Consider the following 24,831-nt stretch of genomic DNA (forward strand, 5'->3'; position numbering starts at 1 on the left):
TAGCATATGGAACCGTTTCACAGGTGGTATGCATCCATCCTAACTTTCCAGCTTCCAACATCTTCCTACTTTTTAAGCCTACAAGAGTTATGCCCCTTCGAATATCGATCGGTAGCATTCGTCTGCCACCACAGGGGCTTGTAAGGCTTAAGGCCAAGGTCGTCAATGGCGAACGGGCACGACACAATTCTCTTTGCGATGAATAATGTACGTAAACTCATAATGACAGTGAGGTGTAAATGTCTCCGAAAGAATGGCGGCTAGCGCGCTGACAGGTGCCATCAGTTCAACATGTTTTGGTGCATGTCGTTTGTGTATACTGTGAAATAAACAAGAAAATGAGTGAGTTACCGCTCCAAATTCTGAGCAGGGATTTTGGCTCGGAATCGAGAAATCACGATTTATGCTGTATGTCTTTTTTGGTAGGTAAAGCTATGAGCTTGAAATGTGTGCATACTTTAAATGGGATAAGTACAGTGAGCATTGTTGAAATCGCCCTGAACCGAACTTGGTGTGTTAACCTCGTTACATCCCGTTCCTTTTCTATAGTGCTAAGACCCCGTTAGTGACAGCATATACCTTAAGGCAGTAAGTGCGTCCCATACCGCGGCAGAAATAGAACAGAAACCTTTCATGCATAACTGTGTTATGGCGTTTGCTCCAATTTGGCACCTAAAAGATCTCAAGGGTATTAAATTCGTTTGACGGCGATTTGCCGGGTAGTATGGGATAACATACCAAATGGTCGTGTTACTGACCCAGCGCACGTAAGGAAAATAAGGAAGTACAAACTTAAAAATAGAACACAGTGCTTCACAATCGCAACACTTGAAACTATGTTTTTCTCTGTACGTGAGGATCTCTACTTTAATAATGACAGTATCAGCGTATTATCTATTTAATCAAAGAGAGTAATATTTCCTGTTTTCTTCTTATTTATCAATTAGAAAATGATATTTTATCAAGTTATGTTGACCAAATGACGACCAAACGCAGAGCTGGAAACCGTCTCTTATCCCAGTAACGTTGAAACAATATACGTGGAACAGAGAAGAAACGATTGCTTAACATGAAGCGATATTCTCACTTACCACCAAACATTTAATTGTACAAATGGATGCCTGTTATACAGCCTCTTTTCGTTTACAATTCACATGTCAGCAGTCGCCTAAAAAAGCAAGTGATTATATATCCGCTTCCATCCATCTATCTATCTATCTATCTATTTGTCTATCTATCTATCTATCTATCTATCTATGTGTGTATCTATACACGACTGTATGTATATGAAGTATATATGAATAGAATATCACCTAGGCAGTGTGATATACTGTCTACAGCAGTTTTACATGTTGTTTTCTCCGACAATTGACACAGCATTTGAAGCACATTATACATCTGCACATTCAATATTTACAAGTATGTCATGGCAAAATTACATTTGTACAAGACATGTTGAAAGTCCATGTTTTCGATTTCACTGATGTTTCTCCGGGTTGCATCTCTTCTCTCTGACTCGTCAACATGGATGTGTCTTTTAATGTCATAATCTTACATCGATCGTCTCTGATGATAATTCAAGATATTCCACTTAGTCACCTTTACTTTCAAAATTGTTCTGGATCAGTCACAAGCATTAATGTCGTCTAATATCAATGGGTCCCTTGCAATGGGTCATCATCACAGCGCTTATCAACTGGACCTGGGTTAGATTCCACACCCGCACTAAACTATAACATCAAAATCAAGTTCAGGTTGGTGGCTGTACCCATGTTCATCATTACACATTTCCGTGGTGCTGGAGGTGCCACTGCCCTGTTACACATTCTGTTCCAGATCCACCACTGAACACTGCGGAAAACGTCCCATCTTCATACGAAACTGTTCCACACATATTTCCACTGTACTACTATATGCATATACATTCATATCGTTGGAGACTATCCAGATATATGTACTACACACGGAGCTGTTTGACCACCCAGCTTAATCCGCCATATTGCCATCAATGCTGCAACATTTGTGATAAACTTTGATGTTTTTTATAAGAAACATTTGCACATGAAGGCGCTCAACAAGGTATATGCGTACATTTTAACCCATGTTTTACATTTTATTTCGTACACATGTGTCATTGTGTGTGTCCCCATGTAAGCATAATTATATGACTTGATGATATAAAAAGAACAAAATATCTAATGGAGAAAAATAGGAATCACAAACCATGATTTGAGACCACAGACAATGTTAGAACATCAGTGCTGATCTCCTTTTTATCAATATGACAACAGGTACGTGCAATCGTCTCAATAAAAAAAGGGCTGATTTTGATTTTAATTTTGAGTTATTTTTTTAAACGCAAGTTTCATTTCATACCGGAAGGCAGTGTTGCCGAAACCGTAGATTAGAGGGTTCAAAGCACATTGAATGTAATACGATTGCCAAACAATGTAATACAACCATGTAGCCGATTCTCTAAATGCCGTCATTGCGCTTGGAGCGAATACATTCATGAACATCAAGCAGACAATGGGGAGGTAGGCGACAAGAGAGGCCAGACTCACATAGAACATTGTTAAGGTCACTTTTGTAAGGGTTCCTCGACGATCATGGGTATTCTTTTTAGGGGACTGGTTCATGGTTGTTCTGGGACGATTGATAGAACTTGAGACAGAGCTTGTCGTCGTCATATTGTCATCTTCATCTATCCGCGTGTCAGAAATGGAAGCATGTTCACCTGACCCATGAGGTACATTAATTTGACTTTCGGGAAGAGTTTTCTTTCTCATCCGATCAGCATGGTCATATAGCCTTCGCCATATGAGGCAATACATCACAAAGAGGGTTAGAAACATACCTATATCCAGTGAAATCCAAAACACAAGATTGACTTGCTTAATTATGTAAATATGATACACATGAAGATCAGCGAGATTACATTGAGTAGCGTTGATAATGGTATCGTTGGTACCATTGATTGGGAATGAATGTGCTCCATAAATAATGGTAGCGGGGGTTGATAAAAGCAGAGCTAGCAAACAACTAACAACTATAACGACTCGGGCCTTTGGTACAGTCATGCGATTTTCAAAGGGCTGGCATATCTTCTTGTATCTTTCCACGGCAATGGCTAGAAGCATGAACATTGATGTAATGGAACTGAAATCGTGGAACATATGAAACGCTTTGCACAATACAGGAAACTCTCCAGAGTTGTACATGTACCTCATGCCGACAATGGCCAGTGGAATATCAATAACACAAATGAACAAATCAAACAACGACGTAATCAAAATAAAACATATCAGAGGACTTGGCTTGAACCGTGTAAGGTACACAAAACAAACGGTACAGTTTCCAATGAAACCTGTAAGCATTATCAAGGATAGAAATACAATTACAGGTAGCGCACTGTTCATCTGTATGTCATTGTAGAGGTAGAGGAGATCTTTATCTTTATCAGCCATGTTGTTGAGGGAGAGGTGCCTTTGTATAGACCTGTAAGAGACAAAAATACACGTTCACAAAAGTATCGCAGCACCCCATAGTTTTAAAAGTGTCAGTCACAAGTAAGCTAATAATAATTGACTCAGTATCAGCTGTCATTAGTTTCATTGCTTAGACTCGTATGTTGTGTTGTCATTCGCTGGTAGTATTTGTCAATGTTAAACCCTATAGTAATTCAATATATCTGTCAATATTTCAGAATAATACACGTCTATAATGCCCGTCTATAGTACTTACTACTTCCTCCTGGACACATACCTAAATGCTGTCTGACTATTAAATCAGCATATGTATCCACCTAACATTACATTCGAAATATACACATGGTAAAAAGTATCGCAACATCCCATATTTTTCACAGTAACAATATGTTACCATTCACCATAGCAACGAACCTTATCCAGACATCCACATAACGTATCTGATCCTCAAGGAACGAGATTCTAAAGAATAAAAAACCCATAAGCAAACATGGTTAAAAACTGACTCATTTTGTGGTGTTTATAACTATGGCAGTATGTTGTTAGCAAATACGACCGTTTTGAAGACTCTGGCACACAGTCCTCAAGAAACCACACCAGTATCAATAACCGATCACAATGCAAATATCAGGCGTAACATCCGCCAACTGCAAATAACATCCCCGACCCTCCTTCTCACTTCAGGTATTGCGTTCATCGTTGAGCCATTTGCTTTCCATTTGTGATGGAGAGCTTGTTACAGTACATCAATATTTTGTACTGGATTATATTTCTGGCGTATTCTGCGACTCATAATGTCCCAAACAAGGCGGAGTTGCCTCTCGACGTAAGAAATCGCCATCAACACGTGCAGGGTGTGGCCTAGCATTGTAGTCCATGTAGACCGGCATTGTGTTCAGGGTATGGCCATTGTGGAACAACAACCCTGTCTAGGAAGTCATTCATGTACCGTTCTCCATTCAGATTTTGTCTGATTGTCGCAAGGACATGTTTTACAGCCATGTGAGAGTCACCCTCCCATCAACAATAAATCCCCGTACTTTCTCCAAGATATTCCTCTGGATATATGTAGTACTTTCGAATTTCGTCCAATCAGTGGACCCTAATCGATGACCTCAAATTCTAGTGAGGTCGAATTTGAAAGTAGTCATGCTGTTTTGTGCTGTAAGTAAACAACGGACGTCTGATAGTCCGTCTGTTTCTACACGAGGCAGAATTTAGGGGTTTGGGGACCATTCTATTGGACAAACGACGATGTGGGAGCCACTCTTGTTTTAAAACCCCACATGACCTGAACGGATGAAGTCTTCTGAGAAGGTCTGTATCCTCCCTAGGCGTTGTCACTCGTGTCTGATTTTGGACACTGCTGACGGCGTTCAAGCAGCCATTGTTTACTTTATGTCGAGTAATCTTACAGTAGCTCCAGCATTTGGTGCCTTTAACAAAGTTGGAGGTACTCTTGTTTAATCAAGGCTACAAGGCCTTAACAAACGTTCAGCGTTCATCATTTCTTTATAGTGAGCGAACGCTTTAACCACCGGGCCAACCTACCGTCCCAGTCCTTTATAGATAGCATATTGAAGAAACACAAAACATAAAAACAATCATATATACACGGCACACATTTAAGTTGTTTGTTGGTAGGGTGATTGAAAGACCTTCAATACAGTGACATCCGTATGCATTTCTTTTATTCATATCATCAACAAAAATAGGATTTGATAAAGTCCGTCTGTTTCCTTGCAAGGAGGAAATAGCACATAACACTACATTAACACCTAGAACCATTGTTCAATGTTTCATTCTTCCTGCTACATTGTCCCACATAGTAAACAAACAATCTTGTTTTCTCCAAAAACATGATAAACATTCATATCAGTAGGCATTTGAGTTATAATACCAGTACACACATTATGAAGCAATATGGGTGATAAGATATGAATAGCTTCAGCCAATTGTAGAGGCCTGGCAGAAAAGACAAAACGTAAAGAAGTATTGAACCTTTGTCGTAAAAGAAGTTTTCAATTATATGTCTGCAAGATATTCATATTTCCAAGGAAGATGAAACTACATGAGAAATGAATAGGGTCTTCAAAGCATTATAGCGCCATATAAATCAAATGCAAGAGGGGTCGCTATTTTATTTAACAATAATTTGGAAGTAAGTATCCACAAATACATGACTGACAACAGTGGAAACTATATAATAGCAGATGTAACTATAGAAGGAATAAGAATCACATTGACTAATATATATGATCCTAATCAAGATCAACCTGATTTTTATAATGCATTATTTCATAAAATTGATGAATTTGAAAATGAATCTCTCATAATATGCGGAGACTGGAACTTAGTTCTTAATTCTTCCATAGACTTAGAAAGTTATAAAAATATCAATAATCCAAACGCAAGAAAAGTAGTGTTAGATAATATAGAAAAGTATGATTTGACAGACATTTGGAGGGAGAGAAATTATGATGTAAAGAAATACACATGGTGGAAAAGAAACCCTAAACAACAGTCCAGACTTGATTTCTTTTTAGTTTCTCAAGATTTAGCAAACATGACAACTGACTGTTCAATACTTCCAAGATACAAATCTGATCATTCAGCAATTACCATGTCTTTTTCTAATCAACTTAATAAGGAATGGGGTGGAGGATACTGGAAACTAAATACATCATTACTTTATAACCAAGAATATGTAAACACAGTCAAGGATATGCTTTTTGAAACAAAATTAGAATACTGTAACTGCACTGAGGAAGAACTAGGTGATATTGAAGATTCTAAACTACAACTTAATATAAGCGACACTTTGTTCTTAGAAACGTTTTTAATGAAAGTAAGGGGGAAAACAATATCATTCTCTTCCTACTTAAAACAAATCAAAACTGAAAAAAGCAAAAATTTAGAAGGAAAAATTTTGGCAATGGAAGAAGAAATCAGAGAAAATTTCCAAACCATATGTGAAACTAAACTTTCTGAACTATCCAAATGTAAATTAGAGTTTGAAAAATTAAAAGAAGATGAAATAAGAGGTATACAGATAAGAAATAGAATTCAGTGGTATGAGGAAGGAGAAAAACCAACCAACTATTTCTGTCATCTCGAAAATAGAAATTATACCAGTAAGCTTATGAATAGAGTTATCAATGACAAAGGGGAAGTAATATCAGATGGTAAGGCTATATTAAATGAACAAAGACAATTTTATGAAAATCTATACTCATCAGGTGGTAAAATAACAGATAAATATATTAATATATTTAATGATATTATTACACCCAAACTGCACACTGTACAGGCTGAAAATCTTGAGGGTGATATTACTATAGATGAAATAACACGAGCCGTTAAATCAATGAAAAATAACAAAAGACCAGGAGTAGATGGTTTCCCAATAGAATTTTTTTAATTTTTCTGGAAAGATCTTCATATTTGGGTTTGTAGATATATATCAGAAACATTCAGGCAAAATATGCTAAGTCCAACAATAAACAGAGGCGTCATCACATGTATTCCAAAAGCTAACAAAATAGACAGTTGTTAAAAAACTGGCGCCCAATTTCCCTACTGAATTCTTTGTATAAAATACTCAGCACATGTATAGCCAATAGAATTAAAACAACATTGAATACTCTTATTCATGAAACTCAGACAGGTTTTATACCTGGAAGGTGTATTAGCGAGAACATTAGACTATTATACGACATTATGTTTGAAGCAAAAGTACTAGATAAAAAGGGACTCTTGTTACTTAGTGACTTTGAAAAGCTTTTGACACTGTCTCTAAATTTTTGTATAATGTTAACAATTGGAAAGTTTGGCTTTGGACCCAATATGGAAAAATGGATCAAAATATTAATCAATAATGCTACATCATGTGTTATACAGAATTGTCATTTATCACAATTTTTTTGACAATGAAAGGGGCTGTAGACAAAGGGACCCAGTTTCTCCCTATATATTCATCTTAGTGGCTGAAATTTTAGGAATAATGATCCGTAACAACACTGCAATAAAAGGAATTACATTGAATAACAATGAACATAAAAGATGATACTGAATTCTTTCTCGATGGGCGTGAAGAAAGTTTAAGGGCAGCAACTGACACTCTCAATAATTTCTACAAAATGTCTGGTTTAAGAATAAATATAGATAAAACGAAAGCAGTGTGGATAGGCTCAATGGCAGGTAATAGCATGATTTTATGCCAGGATCTTAATCTTGATTGGCATAATGGGGATTTTGATATTCTAGGAATAAGACTTAATCCTAATTTAAATAACCTTTGGGTAATTAATACAAGAAAAAGACTAGAAATTATTAATAGAACTCTAGGGAATTGGAGGAAAAGAAAGTTGACATTAATAGGAAAATAACTGTTATCAAATCTTTAGCACTTTCATCATTGGTGCATATATTCACTTCACTCCCAAATCCTCTAAAGGAATTCACTGACAAATTAAACAATATATTTTATAAATTCATCTGGAATGATACGCGGGATAAGATAAAGCGAACGACACTTATTAGAAAATATGAAGAGGGGGGACTCAGAATGTTTAATGTACAGGTATTCATAAACTCTTTAAAACTGTCAGTTTTACATAAATATCTTCAAAATAATAGCAGTTCTAGCCCTAGTATCTTTCCATTTAAAGATATATTTCTGCTTGGAGCCAATATTGAAAATTATGTCAGTATTATGAATCCCTATTGGAAAGATGTATTGGCTGCATGGGGAATATTCTATAAAACACATAAAACTGATTTTACAGATATTGATCAAATCTTATCCCAACCCCTTTGGTTCAATCACCAATTCCAAAATAGTAATTTCATTATAAGACATTGGCATCTCAAAGGTATTCACTCTATAAGAGACTTGTGTAATGATCAAGGAATTTTGCTATTTAGTGAACTTAAGAAAACTTACAAAATTAAAGGCACAATTCTTGACTATTATCAGGTTCTTTCAAATATACCCAAAAAATGGAAAGAAACTATAAGAAAGAATTTATTGATTGTTCATAATCATTATCTTAACACATCACTGATATATTTACTTTCAGCACCAAAAAGATCCAGATATTTCTATGATAAACTTATAACTACTGAAAACCTACCATCAACATGTGAAAAATGGCAAAATATCTTTGATATTGCAATTCCATGGCAAGATATTAGATGAAGATGTACAAAAGATACTAAATTGATTGACTTCCAGTTTAAATTTATCCACAATATTGTCTACACAAAGAAAGAATTATTGAGAATGAAATTAGTAGATGATGAACTTTGCTCATTTTGTAATTTAATGTCAGAAAATTTGATACATGTTTATTGGGAATGTGAGTGTGTGAAAACGTTCTGGCTGAAACTGAAAGAATATATTGAAGATAAATCATCAGAAAATTTTACCCTGACAAAATATACAGTCTTAATTGGCGGATATAATAACGACCTTATGAATCACATACTTCTTGCCAGTAAAAAATATATCCATATATCAAGTATTAAAAAAATAAGTTATCACTGGATACATTTGTAAAAATATTGAGTGATATTTTCAAGACAGAAAAGTTTATTGCCAGTAAGAATCAAAACATATTACAATTTGACAGAAAATGGTCATCTCTACTGCACACATTCCCAGCCTAATGAAGATCCCAATATCTGTAATGCCAACCCATATGAATTTCTGTTCTACGGTGTACAAGTGTTGTTGCATCATGTACTTTGTATACATGTATCTACTGATTTTGAATGAAAATTTTAGAAAAAAACAAAAAAACAAAGAATGAAACTATATGTTTAGTAATCTGAATTTAGAAACGGTAACACACGTATATGTACATATTGCAAAAATATAATAACATATTAATTACCAATAATTGCAAAAACCGACAACCTTCAGCAATTAATAGAACAAGTAAGTATTTTTAAATAAATGTATTGATAGAGAGTATAAGAAGGTCTGTTATCGCCTATTTAAAAAAATCTCTTTCCTTATATATCCCTTGTATATTTCTCCTTTTTAGGTAGCTCAATACATTTTAAGAAACGCCAAAACATACTGAGGTGTATCTTTTTGTCATGTGAGTAGAAAATATTGTCTTTGTACTCACAAAGCGTCGACCGCCTCCGTGGTGTAGTGGTTAGAGCGTCCGCCCGGAGACCGGAAGGTCGCGGGTTCGATCCCCGACCGCGTCATACCAAAAGACCTTAAAATATGGTACTTGTTGGTCCCTGCCTGGCGCTCGGCAATAATGGGTACAACAAGGACTGGTCGGCTCGGCTCAGTATAATGTGTCTGAGTGGGGTATTCATGCTTCACTGCGGCATGGTATCTCAGTGGACTAGCACTATAAAACCAGCTTCAGTCTGGGCTAGTACAAGCAGCTGCACATACACATACACACGCATGCACGTCGTCATATGAGCGAAATATTCTCAAGGACGACGTTAAACCCAATTTCACCTCAAGTCACCCCACAAAGCGTCAAGTCACAATCAAGTCACAATATTTCTGTACATTCTAAATCAATCAACAATTTTGTACATTTTATACATTTATAAATAAGTCTCTGTACATATCTAAATCAATCAACAATTTTGTATAATAAGTATCTGTACATTTCTAATTTAATCCATTAATTTTGCAGTAAACGACATCTTTCATATATTCATAATAAAACATGTATTCTGTTAGCCATGTCATCGAGTAAATGAGTTTAGTTTTACGCCGCTTTTAGCAATATTCAGTATCACCGGGGACACGTGGGAATCGAACCCGGGTCTTCGGCGTGACGAGCGAACGCTTTAACCACTAGGACTCCACCGCCCCTAAAGTAATCGAATATAAAAATGTCACTAGTGTGCAGTTTATGCTCTGATCTATTGTCTCAAATTCACAAATTCACTCGCAACATGTTTTTTTATATGAAAAGAAAACATTTTCCATTTACTTTGCTGAAAGTTTTTGAAAACAAGCAAACCTAAAGATAATTTTCCTAGATAGATATTAATAGGTAAAGCTGGTTGGAATCCTGACTTCAAACGTAAGACAATCATCTAAAGAAGAAATGACAAGAAGTGTCAGTGTGACTATATGACGTATATGGACTCGTGAATATCCGGGTTAGAATTGGTCTTCAGCAACCCATGTTTGTCGTAAGAGGCGACTAACGGGACCGGTTGGTCAGATTCGCTGACTTGGACATACTAAGGAATATTTTGTATGTCATGTGAATAGACAATACTAGTCTTTTTACTCACCGAGCGCCCGCTGTGTTCTTTCAAATCACAATATTTCTGTTGTGCGAGTTGCTAGTGGTTTGATATTACGTGCTGCCTTTCTTCCTTAATGCGTGCAAGGAAATAAACTACGAACAGACATACCGGGTTCAATAAATAGTTAACACGTCACAATTTAATTCTCCAGGAGTCCAGAAACTCTCGCACTGTGACCAGTTTCGGAGAAAGGATATGACAAATCCAACATGCAGTCATCATGAATATATGATAAGGATGAAAAAATGAATTTGTTTTTTTTCGAAAACTTAAAATTTAAGCTACCTCGCCGATGGGCGAGAATGTTTACATTCGCGCTAAACGTATGTTTTGGAGTTTGTAAATGACTGAAAGTATGTATGTTCAAAAGTATCATGGCACGGGGTAAGGTGACTGAAAGGCCATCACAACAGTGGCATTCGAATACATGTTATTCAAACATTTGCATCATATCCTATTATATTAGATCGATGCTCATGCTGTTGATCACTGGATTGTCTGGTCCAGACTTGAATATTTACAGACCGCCGCCATATATGTTGAATATTGCTGAATGCCAACCAACCAGTGTGACTATATAGCTTCCGTTCAGTTAGTTACAGCATGCATGTAATTTAGCACAGGTATACGCTGGAGTGAGTGAATTGTATTTGAAGCCGCTTTGAGCAATATGTCAGTTAGCACGGGGCTTGCTATGATATAAACGGTACACATTTCCTGTATACATGTATAAGATCCGTGTAGATTTAGAAACGGTACACACGTCATGTATATATGCAATAAGGTTCCTTTTATACGAACCATCACTTAGTGTATTTTATTCATGTTGTAAATTGTACGTGACTGAGTAGCAGTCCCACAATATGGGGCTGGGAGAAAGGGAAAATAACATGGTTCAGGGGCTGTGTGATAGCCTACTGCGAATATGTATAAATGCATACAATTTTTAAATGTTTCGTTTATCTAACTATTTGTTTAGGACCATGATTCAGTTTTCACATACGAGCTTACAGGTATAAGTGTGTTTATAGAAAATATGATTAAGCAATGTGAAACTGCTGTGTGAATTCTTTCTGAGCACTAGGAAGAATGTCCTGTGTGTGGTGTATCGCTTATTTGGTGTTCTCGGATTGCACACAGGCTTCCAAGTTCATTTATTGGTAAGTGTGAAAAACGAATAAGATTACGAAATGGAAATATTTTGCTGCCAATATTATTTTGCAAGATATTGCTATTCAGTACATAACCTTTTTTTAAGACTTGGGGAGTCTTTTGTCGTTCTGATAAAACATCACTCGTTTTTCGTCACTTACAAATGGCAGTTTCTCTGCACTTACAAACATCATTTTTCAAAATTAACTTATTGCTTGAAGTTTCGGCAAAATCTGTTAAAACACTTTATTGTCGCTGGCCGGTCGATCAGTCGCTTTAGTAGATTGTCTGAGGGCATAAATACTAACTTTTATATACAAATTACTTTTGGCGGATAATCGAGATACTCACTGGCATTGACGTTTAAAATATATTTTTTACCTGTAACGCAGAAGTTTATTTATATTTCCCAAACTACTCTCGTTTATTACAAATATATTTGTATACAGCTTGATGATCTAATTCTTCATGCTTCTGACAAACTGTAACGTCAGCAAAAACAGAAATGAGAGAAACTGTGCAGATGATCGCAGCATTTGACAATAACACGATCGTCAGGATAACGTGATCCATTTGTATTGAATGCAGTGGATCAATACAAGGATACATGTACACCAGTGAAATGATAATATGTTGTAAATTGAGTCTGAAAGTTTATAACAGGCAAAATTTACACTATAATACACTCGTATCTGAATATTATCTGACCTTGTTTATGCTTTACACACAAGTGTTGCTTACAGACAGAGAAACGCCCTTCGTGAATGCAAAACCTTTAGCATTTACCATTTAGCTGTAATGAGAACTGATTGTTGACAGAGATAAGCGTACTGCACACTAAGTTTAGAACGTGTGCCTGACAGGGAAGTTCATAGTTCTTCACGTAGTCTATTTTTCTACGGAGGTCCGTTTTGCTGTTGACAAACATGATAAGTCGTTGAGGTAACTGATCCTGACTTTCATATATGTAGATTACTGATCCATTACTGGATGAGTACGTTTTTCCAAATTAAATTTTAATAATTGATATATATTCTGTCCAGAATTAAAATAATATTGTATACGAAATACCATATAGTGCATATGACCGAGGATATGTAAAATGTTAACTGAGGCAGAGTAATCGCGTAATATGCTTGTGCTTTAATTTATAGTTGCGCCAAATGCCTTGAATGCAAAACTCCTTTAACTATACTAATATCACTTCTGTGTTTTCCTACGTGTTTACCGAAAACGAAAGACTTGATGTTGCTTATTGTAAAATGTACTTTATCACCTGTATGGCGATTATAGAAGATAGTGCAAATGATAAAGATGTACAGTGGTACATGCAATATAAAATTACTCTAAGGTAACAAGTAAAGACTAATGATACAGATGTACAGTGGTACATGCAATATAAAATTACTCTAAGGTAACAAGTAAAGACTAATGATCGTTACTACGTATGTGTCTACACTACTCCCACTTTCGATGGCGCGTCTTGGTAGATTACACTCATAGGCTTCATTACAATACAAAGACAACAGATGTTCCTCCGTTAGATGTACAATCATGTGGGGTTGCCAACGTTCAAATCATGATGATAATTAATTTCGATCTATTTCGAGTGTAATGTTAGGCAAATACATTATGTTGATATAATAATCAGATAGCGTTGAGTTAGTTTTCCTGGAGGAAGTAGTAAGTACTAAGAGCGCTTTTGTATGTTGTGGTAGCGCAACAACGTGTGTTGTTCTGAAATATTTATATATGTATTGAATTCTGTTGGGTTTAACGTGGGTAAGGAAAGTTTGGAACGTTTGCCTGACAGGTAAGTTCATAGTACTTCACGTAGTCTATTTTACGTAGAGGAGGTCCCTTTTGCTGTGGACAAACGTGATAAGTCGCTTAGGTAACTGATCTTGACTTTCATACATGTAGATCACTGATCCTTTATCGGGTAAGTAAGATCTTTCCAGAAGTCCGTCTAGAATAATGTACATTACATTGATTTGTATAATTATGTAATACTGTCCTGAGATTTGAGTTGGGGAGGGGTCGGTGGGTCAGGACAAAGTTTACATACAACATTGAAGGTAAATGGTATATGCTGAAGAGATGGTCACATGCAGGAAAATATAAGTGACAACGCCAGAGAATAATCAGTTTCGATTATATGAATAGACTCCGCAAGGAAAAATGGTGTTTTAGCCTTATCTTATATGAATTGATTACTTACAATCAGGTGGTAAGGTTGGTTGACACATTTCATTGTATCCGATTTGCGTAAATCGATGCTCATGCTGTTTATCACTGGATTGTCTGGTCCAGACTCGACTATTTACAGACCATAGAGCTGAGCTTTGTCTGGGTGTGGGGTTAAACACCAACCAACTTAAAATCAACTTATATCATATCTGACCCTCTGTAAACTACGTAAATCAAACCGCTGAGATCAACTAATGTCCCTCGTGTCTCCTGTTTGGGACTACACATACATCTACAGTGTACCCGATATCCAAACTAAGCACATACAGAAAGGAAATGAAGCGGAAGGTTATAACCTTCAGAAGATAACTTTAACAATGCTCGTAATGTTATTCATAGGTATTAAACTATTGTAAAGTAAACCAAAGCAGACTGAAAGGGTCTTCAAATAATTTATTCAATTTGCAATTGATATACCGTGTATGATACAGTTAAGCGCAAGGGCTTTCGTGTTGGTGTGACTCGTGAAGGGACCGGCCTTTATAGCTTGTTCAAAGGGTGCGTTTATTGTTATGATTGCCTATAATTTGCTTCTAATACATGATCGTCATAGTTAATCATAAGATAAGTCAGAAGATTCTTGGTATCGCTGTTGGAACGTGTAATTTCCGCGAATTCTTAATTTGGAGCATCCCTGAAAAGATCACATATGTTACAGTAGTTTTAGTAACGAAGGGCTTTTATGAAGATGTTTTGTATGTTTGTGTGTTGGTTAACGCCGCACTCAGCATCTTTCCAGCTGTATAACGGCGGTCAGTGATTTATCGACTTGGCCAGGCAATCCAGTGATGCCATGATGGACATCGATCTACAGAAGTAGGATATGATGACATGCATCAACCAAGTCTGCGAGCCTGACCACCCGATCCCGTTAGTCCAATTCTATCCCGGACCTTAAGGGGTCACATGTACATCGTATGTGCTTTAGACTCTTGATATATATTTATAATCGTTTCTAATCCTAACTGTATAGTTGCTACCTTCTTTAGAACGGGTGAAAAATGGGTAAATAATAGGTAAAAGATCTTTATAACATGTGCTGTTGATTCTCCAAGGATATTACTTGTGCTTCTCAGAAGCTTGGGAAACTAAAAGGGTTTTCATTCTTTGAATATCTGTGTCACTTCAGAGAATCATAAATGCCTAATCCTATTATTTCAGGTGTTCGACCATACAATATGTCCAGCATAGCTGCCGGTCGTTTCCACGGAAACGAAACTTTCCACGGAAACGACACTTTCGTGTACACATCACAACAGCGGAAGTGACGTCATCATTAAACATCAGCGATGAGGAGAAGAGACGTTATCTGTCCCACCTTGACGACACGACGTTTCGCTTGATGATACCAGCCGTGGTATATCTGGCCATACTGATGGTTCTGGGTATTTTCGGAAACATCCTGGTGTTGATTGTGTACCTCAAGAAATTCAAACCAAGCCCGACCCGTGTGTTTGTAGTGTGTCTGTCTGTGTTTGACCTCATAACCTGCTTCATTTCACTCCCAGGAGAGATCCTGGACATGAGGTACACCCATACGTTCAACTACCCAAACGTATGCAAGATGCTGAGATTCAACAATTCGTTCTCCGTGGTATCCTCGGGATGCACGCTCATAGCCGTTACGATAGACAGATACAGGAAGATATGTCGACCATTAAACAAACAGATCACCATCAAAGTCGCCCGCATCATGGTTGGAATCGCTGTGTCTGTATCGCTTGTCCTCACCATCCCGACAGTGATAGTCTATGGTAGAAAAACGGTATCAGATCTGCACGGCAGTCATTCCGTAAAGTATCGCCAACCACAGCCTTTGAAGATGTTTCCAATTCAAATCATGGCTTCGATGATTCGTCGGAGACAAGTTGTTCATATGTGAATGACACTTCAGCGAAACCCAAAACACGTAGTGCAGACAAATACTCGAACAGAGTGACATCTACACGAAAAAAGGCTTCAAAACCACAATCAGGACCCAGAGGGATGAAAACAACATTTATGTTGTTCATCATCACAGCTGTATTCATTATCAGCTTCTTACCTCCTCTGATCCTGATGATAACTCGATTTGTTAAATCCGACTTTGAGAACTCTTTACAAGGAGCCGGGATCATGATGTATATTATATTTCTACGCTCCTACTATATAAACAGTGCAGTTAACTGCATTGTGTACAGTTTCTGCAACGAAAGATTCAGAAATGAAGCGAATAATTTAGTGGTCTCTTGTTTTCGTTGAGACAAACATGTGAGATACAAGATGAAACCATGGAACATAGATAGGGGTTTGCTAAGTGAAACAGGTATACCATTGGCTGAACTACTGTGCGGATCCTTCCAGACATTATTGGGGATGAAACCGGGATGCATAAATAGTGACAAAGGTTTGCTTAGGACGGGTAGATGAGGAACTGTACAGCCACAAACGAAGAAACATGTGACTAATTGTGACGTTCTCGGCTATAACATATCGAATGGAACCTATGCATCACAGTTACACGCTGGCTTCATTGGACACTGCAACCAACCTTTTCTTCAGAGGCTGATATTAACACATGCTGCAGTTGATTCGAAACGATTTGACTTCGCTGATGGCTGTTGTCTTTCACACATGTGGATGACAAATCTAAGTGAGATATCTGGTATCAACTCGTGAAATCTCATCCTAAGTACGTGATAGGCTACTCCATGGTGATGACCTAAGGTCAGATTATCACGAACTGCTTTTCATGACACATGTACGTTTGTCGTACTTTGGCTTTTACGCCCAGTCTGCACGTTATGATTTTGTTAATATTATCTGACCGTTACCAATGTAGCAATCTCTGAATCATGTCAGAAATGACATGTCATAAAGATTTCATTCACCTATAATTATATATAATATGCGAAGGATTCAGGAGACCTATCTTGTCATTTTCAAATTAGAGCAGATATCTTATGTTGGACTCATAAAACCTCATAGTCATGATTTCACATATGACCATTAAAAGATGACCATATTTGATATCAAACGACACATTGGTGATATTTATGGATTACAAATACTTAGGCTATACGTAGAAACTAAATGCTGGCTATGTTTCAGTTACCACAAGCAGCGGGTATATGGACAAACCGTCTCATGTTAATTTTGCCAAAAATCTACAGAACAATTTTGTATGTGTTCTAGATAATTGGTATTGACGTTAAACGTCACACGCAACGCAAAACACAGCTTTGCAGATTCTGATACCCTTCGGTATGGACTTACAGTAACAAATTATCAAATATGCAAATTGAACTTATTAAGTTGAAAAATAACGCGATGACACCGCCCCACCCCACCCCCACCCCGCGCGAAATTGGAGTTCAAACGATTCACTAAATGCACCCCAGCTCTGGGGTGAAAAGTTGTTTCAACAGCTGTGCTGCGCTGCACTTATAGCACATGCGCAGTGAATAGGTTCGCGCAGCTTGAAGCGGGATGCCCGAATTATATGGTCGTGAGCAGGATTAGTCTAATCTTGGTTGCGTTCACAAACAGCAAATAGTAAATAATCTATTCGTTACATAAAATAACCTTGTTAAGGATCTAGATCTACTCAGCTTTGTGTCAACCAGTGATTCGTTTGACAGTTCAAGACAGAAAACCTTCGCTGGCGGTGAGTACTCGGAGTAGGCTTTGATGTGAGCTTTTTTTCTAATGTTTTGTTGATATTTCACAGTCGCGAGCTTTTTATATGTTATGACAGTAGATTGCCGATTTAACTGTTTATATAATTTCATCTGACTATTTCACCACACGTTCTTCTTATAGAGTCCCTTTCTCAGATCGATACTTAAAAGCAATGTCATTATTTTATTGACACCTATGTGTCTTCCTGCCTGTCTGCTAATGACAATATGCAACACACAACTTCGATCACTGACCACATGCAATTTGAACTTAACACCTATCAGGCTATACACCATAAACAAACGCATTAATTTAGGGCTCGTGCACCCGAGTTCAGTCTCTGTCACATTCTGTAATTACACAGACAGGCAAGTGTGATACTTGTACACATGACATGTTATGATGTCTGTTGATTGCAAAATGTTAAACACAAAAAATGAGCATGTATTTACAAAACCATCTCTATACACACAAAAAGAACCCTGAGTGTATCGGCAAAAGAACCAGCCAATGAAAGACTTCCTTACACTAAAGTGCACGCCCACCCGCTCTGACTGGATTCGGTATCTCGGGTGCTTCGTTTCAGGGAAAGTAAACCCAAGTACAAAATATTGCACTTGATTTGCGATTGTACGCTTATAATTTTGTATATTTCTTTTCATAATCAGCAATGTATATTATATGCCATGAATAAATGATAAGTGTGTTTTAATTATATTTATTTTTTGGGTTGCATCTAAGCTTTAAGTGTATAAATATTGCAAGAGATTGGACAGTACATACGTATTTACTGTTTGCAAAGATTGAAACAGGTAAAGATGTACTATTACATATAACTATATTTGTATATATACATTTTTTTGCTTTCATGACTCCTTTTTTCTTCCCTGCATCTTTCTTTTGACATGAGATCGATACTTATGTTTCAAGTCAGCAAGTGATTATTGCTCACTGAAATGCATGATTGGAAGTCCATGTGTAAAAACGTCAGTAAGACTCTAGTTAAGGGCTTGATTGTGTGCCTAAAATGCTTCATGTGCGAGTCGACTTGAAGCCCTAGTTCAATGTGAAGATTCATGTATGCTTATACAGCGTAGGGCGTGACCTAGTCAGCACACTCGTCATTCACCATAAGCTCAGGAATGTAAACTACAGTTACATGTACAGGTGTGACTCACGAAGTACATAGACAGGTGGGTCAGGTAAATGCAGATATGATGACTAAATACACAAAGCATGTTCCACTTACATGTGGGAACTCCTCTTTTCACAAATGAAATGTGTACAACGTGGAACACATCCTGGTTGATACAAAAGGTTTCACTCAACACTGGCGACTAGCAATAAAAGCACTGCCAGCTAAGGACAAAACTGCAAAGGGATGAGCTGTCAGTGAGCACAGGTAAGTACGATTCTAGGATACGACATCTTGCATCCATTATATCTGAGACAAACTTAAACATCTGTCTATTTATAAATGGGTATATTTTGACGAATCACTACATTAATTCTTTATTGTATTACTATTACGCAATTGGCGTTTCTGGCAACACTGTCCACTGTCTAAGTATGATCGTGTATGCAGTGAAGCAATGTAAGTTTTACAGGTTTACCATCCTCTGTCATGGCGAACCTGGAGGATTAAAATACACGATCACAGATTACGGAGGAGCGCTGTTCTCGGTACAAAATTGCCCCCCTCGGTCAAACCATTGATGATACCCTTGATTGAAGGTGGCAATTCTGTACCGAGAACAACACCCCTCCATTACGCTATACAACGAAGTGTTTAAGAAATAACCATTGTTTAAAGTTTTTCGTGAAAGCTTTCATTGTTTCCATGCAGTTTATGTTCATTTTATAGTCGCCGTTCATATTCAGGATACCGACTCAACGATGGCACAAGACGACAACAGCGCCATGTACCTACATCAGTATGACGACATGTACGCTCTCAAATATCGCCCGGCCATAGTGTTTGTAGCTGTGTGTATGTTGGTTGGTGTGGTTGGTAACTCGCTGGTCTGCTACGTCTATCTGCGCAAGTTCAAACCAAGCACAACAAGGTGTTTCATTGTAACACTAGCAATCCTGGACATTCTGAACTGTTCTCTGAGCATACCTCTTAAGATCGTACAAATGAGATATCATGCCACGTTCGGACTGTCCAACTTCTGTAGGGTGTCCACAATGACTGTCACGCTCTTCTCGTTGGCATCCGCAGGAGTTCTTTTACCAGTCGCGGTTGACAGATATTTAAAGATATGCAAACCATTCGTCAGACAGATGACAATCTTCCATGCAAAGGCAGGTTGTGGGGCGGCGTGTGCAGCGGCGTTGGTTCTAACAATACCTCCTGCCATCATCCATGGCCCAACAATTCACTCGCTGCCTCAAGCAAACGCCACCTTTTGTTACCTAGCAGACGGAGAAGGGGGAACTCGTCCCCATCTGATATATTCTTGTGTTCAGATATGTTTGTTTGTAGTGACTGCAGGGGCTCTTGTTGTCATGTACACATGTATATGGCATAAGCTGTACAAGCAGAAGAAAGCCTTTCGTCAAAGGATAATCGCAGGTATTTTGAACACTCCAAAGCATAACAATACAACCAGATCGACTGATGGAACGGTTTCTACTTCATCAAACTTCATCTGCACGACTATGAATGCAACTTCACCGGTATCCCAAGCTGACAACAACAGCCATGATCCTGAAAGAGATTCCAGTACGTTCAACAGTGAACGTGAACAGCGTGTCTTTACGAGTTCGCCCAGCAGTGGAGTACCAGTTCGTTATACGAATGCAACAATGTCTTCTCACCAAGAGAATGCAGTAAAGAAGATGACACTAATGTTATTCCTAATTAGTCTCGTATTCTTCCTCAGTTTCCTTCCTTACCTCATCATTACGGTCTTTGTGTCAATTAATATGAGCTTTGCTGAAAGACTGACTGTTATTCCAAGCGAAGGTGTGATAATTTTTGAGAGATCCTACTTTATCCAGAGTGCATGCAATCCTTTCATATACAGCTTCTGTAGCGTGAACTTCCGCAGGGCAATGAAGAATGTGTGTCGATAAACACCGGGTGTCTTGTGAGGGAAAGACTGTGGAAGCTTTGATGCTCATTGTATGGCTGAAAGTTAGCCAGTGTATAGGATCCTACAGAGAACCAAACGCCGTTGTGTCGAAGCCGGAGGGACCTGTGTAAATACACCGAGTTATCCGAGGTTCCACACAACCGCAAAATGATGAAAACGCATTGACCAAGCTTTTTACGTCGACACATCCGTAAGGTCGACATATCAGATCTGTCACAATGGTGTTTGACTGTAACTTATATTTTTAGGATCTTAGGTTAGAACTTGACTACATATTAGAGGATATTTAGCATCTCTGAACAGAGAACTGTTTACTCAGGATGTTTCTGGAAAATATTCTTATTTTCTAGAAAATGAATTAAGAGCTTCACGCTTCAACCTTGCTCCAATCCGACCAGTTCCTATGGTCGGTTCCTAAGTGATTTTACATGCATCTACGGTGTTCTATATATAGCGAGATGCCAAGTTCAGTATGTGGTAAGATCATACCCATCGCTTTTTATGTGCGAAATCTTTAGAAGTACTATACCCAAATACTACATATAGCAGAGTGATCATTTACGAGCTTTGTAAGGAGTTCAACACTAATTCGTGAGAAGGATGTAACTACCTCTCCTCAGGAAAATGCAGTAAGATGGATGACTCTGATGACCTCATTTCTTTCATAGTTATCTTCATCAATTGCAACTTTGATTTTCTATGAAGCGAGAATCCACGTTATGTTTATAGTCACGTGACATACATTGACTTTTCCAAGTCTTTTCGTACTAATAGTTTAACAGAATAGTATTGTCGTACCTTCAAATTACGATATTATCTTACGTTGGCTTGTGTTTTCAATAAACTGAAAAGTTGCTCTGGCCTAGCAACAGTGTGTAGCATAGTCGCCGATCGACGTTACAATCGAAAGGTGACGTTACACTGCGGAAACGCACTTCCTTACTCCCTCTTTTGAAGGTTTCCTCGTTATGATGTTTGTACAAACATTAGATAATTTGTAAATGAACAACAACAACATTATGATGGGAGCAATCAATATTGAATCCACGACGAGTTAGCCTACGCTTTAACCACTAGGATGCACCAATGATCCATAGGAAGAAATCAATTCTAACGGGTGGTCAGACTTGAGCTGACTTGTCTGTCTGCCTGTAGTCCAAACCGATACATGAGTCTCATTAACCTATTCAGACAATGACCTACTTTTCAGCTGATCCGAATTTTCCCTTGTGAAAGTGAAAATAGACATAACAAACAACTATGGTTACACTTTATTCCAATTTCCTGTTTCATAAGGAAATGGTATTTACAAATGAATTTCAATTTTACTTTAATAACATCGTATTTCTATATTTTATGGCGAGGTGTAGGCAGCATGACCTTTACTAAGACGTCACAGACTGCCCCAGTTTGATGAGGCCGTAAAATGATTCACAATTCATCTGGGTCACTGGTTACACATGTTATGTTCTTTTGGCACCTATTCAGTGTAGGTCCGTAACGCACAATGTGATTAATGTAATATCAAGTCCGTACCAGACCGCCAAACATTTCTAGCGCTGCAGAGCCTCCTTTTGAGATTTCCACGATTTCCAGGTTTCTGTTTGTCAGAGCTCACTGTACGACAGAGAACGCTGCACGACATGTTTGCAAGGATTATAAGGAGAGTAGTGTTGCCATATACAAATGCTTAAATGTATCAAATAATACTGATTAATATTTATGTATCGAGTTAAATGAATATGTCTCAGAATTCAGGACTGGTTATTGTACTAAGTTGCGCAATAGGACAGAACCCAGTCGACAGGAAACAAGACTGTTGTGTAATCAATGTTTTGACTTGGTACGACAGCCTGGTTCGTTCACAATATTAATCACTGGATTGTCTGATCTGAGCTCGAGTTTTACGGGCCGCAGCCATATAGACTAAACATTACCTTATACGGGCTAAACTATAAGAACAAAAACTAAAACAGTATCCCTGCTGCTGCAGGATACGTTGAACAGTATTCAAGTAACAAGTCATACTATGAATTTAGAAACACACTTCACACGCATATACCTATTCATAAAATCGCTTTTTGGTCTCTGGGAGGACGATTGAACGCATCACCCAGCTAACTACCCCACTGATCTATAATGAAATAACAACTCAGTCTGTTATTTTGGGGTGAAATCGGTGACCAAATATTCACTTATGCTGCAGCTATCAAACTCACGGTGGCTTGTCAATGGCACAGTCTAAATCGGGATGTTGGTTGGTTGGTTGTTTAACGCCGCACTCAGCAATATTAAAAGCTATATGGCGGATAATCAGGATGCGTGAAAATTAGCCACGTCCACGATCCACACTGTTAGGATACAGTGTCAAACAGCAATGTTCCATTCTGGAACCGTCATTCTTTCACAGACCTATGCTCTTGATTATGGGGTTTAGATAATGGAAATATACCTCCGTGGTCCAGCGGATACAGCGTCAGTCCGATTAGCGGAAAGTCGCGGGTTCGATTCTCTGACCGCGTCATATAGAAAAACCTGATACTTGTTGTAACCATGTCAAGCGTTTGGGCATTGATGGGAACTATGGCCGTCTTGGAATACTGTGTCTAAAGGGTGTATTCTTGTTAAACTTTCACATGTCATCTAAGCACACCCACATACACACATACGAAAAAGAATGGGGGGTATGGTGCGGACAATGCAAATATTTTGATTGGGATCTATAATTCAAGACTCCCACTGGCTCAAAGTTTACACTTCACACACTGTATCCATAAACATTAAGACAATCTGACAAATCCACACACTGTATCCATAAACATTAAGACAATCTGACAAATCCACACACTGTATCCATAAACATTAAGACAATCTGACAAATCCACACACTGTATCCATAAACATTAAGACAATCTGACAAATCCACACACTGTAATAAACATTAAGACAATCTGACAAATCCAGTATAACCACAGCAAAAGGAAACTGAGAGCAATCTTTGGTTTCAGGTTAAATCTATATTGACGGGAATGTGCAATAACATAACATTCCATGTTTTAAACAAAAACAAACACGGATAACATGTGATTGCGCAGACATTAAAGAAGAATTCAAGCAAATACTCTGATCCTTTCGAGAATTCACACTGTGATTCTTCATTTCACGCACGTATGGCAAATGTGCACAAAGATAAAGAATATTTTCGTAGCATCCCGTCTCATGTCACTGACGGCTGTTTGAACTCAAGTACAAACACTACATTGTATAATGGTGTGACACTTGTGTTTGCGTCATGGATTAAAATCTCCGTTCCAAACGATACGTCTGGGATTCAGTGAGTGAGTGAGTATGATTTTACTCCGCTTTTAGCAATATTCCAGCAATATCACGGCGGGGGACAACAGAAATGGGCTTCACACATTGTACCTATGTGGGGAATCGAACCCGGGTCTTCGGCGTAACGAGCGCATGCTTTAACCACTATGCTACCCCACCGCCCTCTGGGTTTCAGAAAAGTTATTTCAAAGTGATCACGTCATTCAAGTGACTATGAGGTCATGACATGGGTCTCACTGTTGTGTAGCACTTAAGAGTTGCAACATTATATACGTTATCGCGTGTTGGTTAAGTAGGTTAGAACTGATCTTCAGCAACCAATACTTGTTGTTAGAGAAGGCCCAGTGACCGTCCCACCTTCCCCACATATCGACACAAATAATGACTTTAATATTACTCAGTATGGCTTCATTAAGGAATCCGTTGTTCATAAATCCGATACATTAACAGTTTAATGCCATCCTGTCATCATGCATTTCTTGTTCACAAGCATATCTATATACAGGAGATGTTTTAGTTACATGTATTTGCACGAAGTAGTA

The 24,831-nt window shown here is 37.9% G+C and overlaps 2 protein-coding genes across 2 annotated transcripts; one reads left to right on the forward strand and one right to left on the reverse strand.

Annotated features, from left to right (window-relative positions):
* Positions 1–1,510: 1,510 nt before the first annotated feature.
* Positions 1,511–22,318, reverse strand: LOC124258801 (cholecystokinin receptor-like). Its single transcript, XM_046692890.1, has 2 exons — positions 21,752–22,318; positions 1,511–3,498 (listed from the first exon to the last, which is right to left on the reverse strand). The coding sequence occupies exon 2, from the start codon at positions 3,465–3,467 to the stop codon at positions 2,334–2,336; it is 1,134 nt and encodes a 377-aa protein (XP_046548846.1). The 5' UTR covers positions 3,468–3,498; positions 21,752–22,318; the 3' UTR covers positions 1,511–2,333.
* On the forward strand, positions 19,793–21,758 carry LOC124258800 (orexin receptor type 2-like). The gene has a single exon (XM_046692889.1). The coding sequence runs from the start codon at positions 19,797–19,799 to the stop codon at positions 20,931–20,933; it is 1,137 nt and encodes a 378-aa protein (XP_046548845.1). The 5' UTR covers positions 19,793–19,796; the 3' UTR covers positions 20,934–21,758.
* Positions 22,319–24,831: the final 2,513 nt, after the last annotated feature.

Source organism: Haliotis rubra, unplaced genomic scaffold (assembly GCF_003918875.1).
Source record: "Haliotis rubra isolate DU_JTF1 unplaced genomic scaffold, ASM391887v1 Scf70, whole genome shotgun sequence".
Lineage (NCBI taxonomy): Eukaryota > Metazoa > Mollusca > Gastropoda > Lepetellida > Haliotidae > Haliotis > Haliotis rubra.

Coding starts and splice junctions, on each gene's coding strand:
- LOC124258801 (XM_046692890.1), bottom strand. CDS start 3,467: ATGGCTGATAAAGATAAAGATCTCCTCTACCTCTACAATGACATACAG.
- LOC124258800 (XM_046692889.1), top strand. CDS start 19,797: ATGTACGCTCTCAAATATCGCCCGGCCATAGTGTTTGTAGCTGTGTGT.